Source organism: Egretta garzetta, unplaced genomic scaffold (genome assembly GCF_000687185.1).
Source record: "Egretta garzetta isolate BGI_Z169 unplaced genomic scaffold, ASM68718v1 scaffold99, whole genome shotgun sequence".
NCBI lineage: Eukaryota > Metazoa > Chordata > Aves > Pelecaniformes > Ardeidae > Egretta > Egretta garzetta.
In genome coordinates, this window is record NW_009260787.1 from 56,458 (window position 1) to 60,052 (window position 3,595).

A 3,595-nucleotide genomic window follows, 5' to 3' on the forward strand; every position below is an offset into this window, starting at 1 on the left:
GATTTGGACACCTCCTTGCCGTGTCCTGCAGTGCAAGCCCCATCCCCAGAGCAACTCCCTGGTCTCCTCTCCCACACAGCATTGCTCCCCACCCTCAGTGTCACAAGGACTTGGCCATCAGTTGCCTTCCCAGCAACCCAATCAACAAAGAGAGGGGGGTGAGTATTCAGGTTCAGATGAGACACCAGCGCTATGGATCCTGTCATGAAGATTCTTCCACAGAGGAAAAGCAACGAACTCCCCTCGCAAAATCTGTTGCTGTGGGCCACAGTATGTGAGGCTGGAAAAGATCTGACCCTCCCTTCAGGACACACCATCTTTCGGACATTTGACTTTTTGCTAGAGGGGCGTGCTGAGCTGGAGGCTGCCCTCCAGAAGGTCACAGTTCTTCCATGGCATCCCTTTCTTTCTCAGGTTCCCAAGAGAGAAGACACCATGGGTCTGAGGCCCAGGAAATGCTGCTGGGTGGCTGTAGGTGGGCAGCTGCCATGAGCCCTGGGTGTCCCTGGTTGGGAGGGCAGAGCTGAGATCCTCCACAGGTACAATGGGCTGAGGGGTTTGGAGATCTGCACTGGGAAACTGCATTCCTCTACTCCCAGCAGTTTCCTACGCTTTTGGGGGGAACCCCCGAGTGTGATGGTCCTGGAGCTTAAGGAGCTGCTTGCACAGGGCAGCTGAGCCCAGGGCTGATGGACAGTGCGGCTGTCCTCCCTCTGCACTAAGGGACAGTCCCTTTGCCTCTCAGGACCCACAAGATTTCCCTGGCAGTGCAGCAGAAATGCCAGGGGTTTCTGCATGAAAACAACTCCTGAGCTGTGGTGGGGAAACTGGAAAAGAAGACACAAACCAAAATCCCCACAGGTCTGCTCTGCAGTCAGGTGAGTTGGGAGCAACAGTGCTGAAAAGCTCTTTGATATCATGAGGGTATTTAATCTGCAGTCACGATGTGTTCCTCTTTACCTATGTTGTAGGGCAGGACGGACTCCTGCAGAGCCCACATCAGAGCCTCCATCTCCCTGGGGCACCCTCAGCCAGCACCAATCAGATCTCACCAAAGGTCTTCCTAAAATATGAAAGGGGGTTGGGTTGCTTCTATGAGAAATAGATTTGATTTTTGCAAATAATTCTCCCCTAATTTCTCATTTCCTTTACCTCCTTGCAAAGATCCCCACACCCACAGGGCCAAAATGTCCAACACCAGCTCCATCAATGTGTTCCTTCTACTGGCTATTGCAGATACACGGGAGCTGCAGCTCTTGCACTTCTGGCTCTTCCTGGGCATCTACCTGGCTGCCCTCCTGGGAAACAGCCTCATCATCACCACCGTAGCCTGTGAGCACCGCCTCCACACCCCCATGTACTTCTTCCTCCTCAACCTCTCTCTCCTTGACCTGGGTTCAGTCTCCACCATTGTCCCCAAATCTATGGTGAATTCCCTGTGGGACAGCAGGGCCATCTCCTATGTAGGATGTGCTGCCCAAGTCTTTCTGTTTTTCTTTTTGATGTCAGCAGAATTGTATCTTCTCACCATCATGGCCTATGACCGCTACGTTGCCATCTGCAAACCCCTGCACTATGGGACCCTCCTGGGCAGCAGAGCTTGTGTCCACATGGCAGCAGCTGCCTGGGGTAGTGGGTTAATCTATGGTCTCCTTCACACTGCAAATACGTTTTCCATACCTCTCTGCCAGGGTAACGCTGTGAACCAGTTCTTCTGTGAGATCCCCCAGATCCTCAAGCTCTCCTGCTCAGATGCCTACCTCAAAGAGCTTTGGTTTCTTGTTGTTAGTATCTTTGTGGGTTTTGGTTGTTTTGTTTTCATTGTGCTGTCCTATGTGCAGATCTTCAGGGCCGTGCTGAGGATCCCCTCTCAGCAGGGACAGCGCAAAACCTTTTCCACCTGCCTCCCTCACCTGGCCGTGGTCTCGCTGTTTCTCAGTACTTCTATGTTTGCCCACTTGAAGTCCCCTTCTATCTCATCCCCATCCCTGGACTTGGTAGTGGCAGTGCTGTACTCAGTGGTGCCTCCAGTAGTGAACCCCATCATCTACAGCATGAGGAACCGGGAGCTCAAAGATGCGCTGAAGAATTTGATTCAACTGGTTGTCTCTAAGCAGCTGTAAGCTGCTCATGCCTTTTCAGAAGCTATTTCTTTTTTGTATCTGAAAACTCAGTGCTGTACTCAGAGTTCACTCCAGCAGTGAGCCCCCTCATCTATACCTTGAGGAACCAGGAAATCAAGGATGCCTTGATGCAATGGAAGCTGTCTCACTGACAATAACCTGCCCCCCCTCCTCTGCACAACTCCCAGAGTTTATTCTAGGCCATGAGTCTGCTTTTCTCTCTTGTGGCGATTCTACTTAGAGATAAGTTTCTGGGTTTGTTAGGATCTGTTGTGGGAGCAAGTACAGGATCTGCAGGTGTGGCTGATAAGTATAGGATCTGCAGGTGTGGTGGCTGAGCTGTAGGATCTGCAGGTGTGGAGACTTTGTTTTGGGACCAATGAGAAAAGAGATAAATAGCAACAGGATCACTTTGATTGCGCTGGTACATGGACTTGGGGTCTGTGCCTTCACTGCCACAAGGATCCAATTTTGTTGGATGAGAGGCAGGCCCCCTAGCTTTCTAGACAACCTCAGATGAGTCTGGGAGGCTAGGGGTGGCTAGACAAACCTCTTGTTTCAGGTTCAATTCCTTCAAGCGAAATTAAGACACAAACAAGGTCAGATGTTGTTCAGGTGTCATAAGTTTACTCATTTATTAACTCTTTGGGGCAAAGAGAGAAAGCAGCAATAGGAAAGAAAGGAAGAAAAGATGGGAAATTAAGCAAGAGGTCCAGTTGGAAGAGTGCAGACAGTCACCACCATGGATCCGCAGCGTCCTGAGGGTCCAAGCCTCTGGGGTCTTCCGTGGTCTCCCGTGGGATTGGTGGTCACCAGAGTCTTCAGTGGTCGCTCACACATTCGGTGGTTCCCCCCCAAGGTCTTCAGTGGTCGCCTGCAGACTTGGTGGTTCCCCCCAGAAGGGGTCTGAGACGTCAGCCTTTTATAGGCTGTATGCCTAAGGCAAATGCTTGCGCATACATTTTGTGCAGTTTATTTTTGGCATTGTTGGTGTTGGGCAGGGGCAGGGTTCAAACTGCAGGCCCTGGTGGGCAGGCGCCTTGCCTGGGTGTCTGATAAGCAAAAGAATGGCCTGCTGCTTCAGCACACCTGCAAGCCGCCTTGTTTGGTCTTCTCAGATAAGCACAAAAAGGAGTGAGCTTTGAGACAACTAGCTGGCTATTCAGTCTCTCACAGGGTTTATACTCCTTCTGTTGAGGTTTGATCCTGTTGTGCCTGACCCTTGCACAACACTGTGTCACATGTAGCTTTTCGATGAAAGGTTATGAGCCAGGTGCAGTGCCTGATATCTGTGCTCTTACTCCTAAGTTTCTTCCAATAAAATATCCAGGCAAAAATTATTTTAAAGTCTCTGTTCTCTTATTGTTCTCAATGCTTTTGAGGTCTGGCTCGTGATAACATTGGGTTCCATGGGATCAAATGTTTTGGGTTTAAAGGCTGTCTTTTTGGTGTCCAATGGCAGGGGAGATGGT

The 3,595-nt window shown here is 50.5% G+C and overlaps 1 protein-coding gene across 1 annotated transcript; it reads left to right on the forward strand.

Annotated features, from left to right (window-relative positions):
- The first annotated feature begins 1,187 nt into the window (after positions 1–1,187).
- Positions 1,188–2,123, forward strand: LOC104133037 (olfactory receptor 14C36). The gene has a single exon (XM_035901773.1). It carries the CDS (start codon positions 1,188–1,190, stop codon positions 2,121–2,123), a length of 936 nt encoding a protein of 311 aa, XP_035757666.1.
- The last annotated feature ends 1,472 nt before the right edge of the window (positions 2,124–3,595 follow it).

Coding starts and splice junctions, on each gene's coding strand:
- LOC104133037 (XM_035901773.1), top strand. CDS start 1,188: ATGTCCAACACCAGCTCCATCAATGTGTTCCTTCTACTGGCTATTGCA.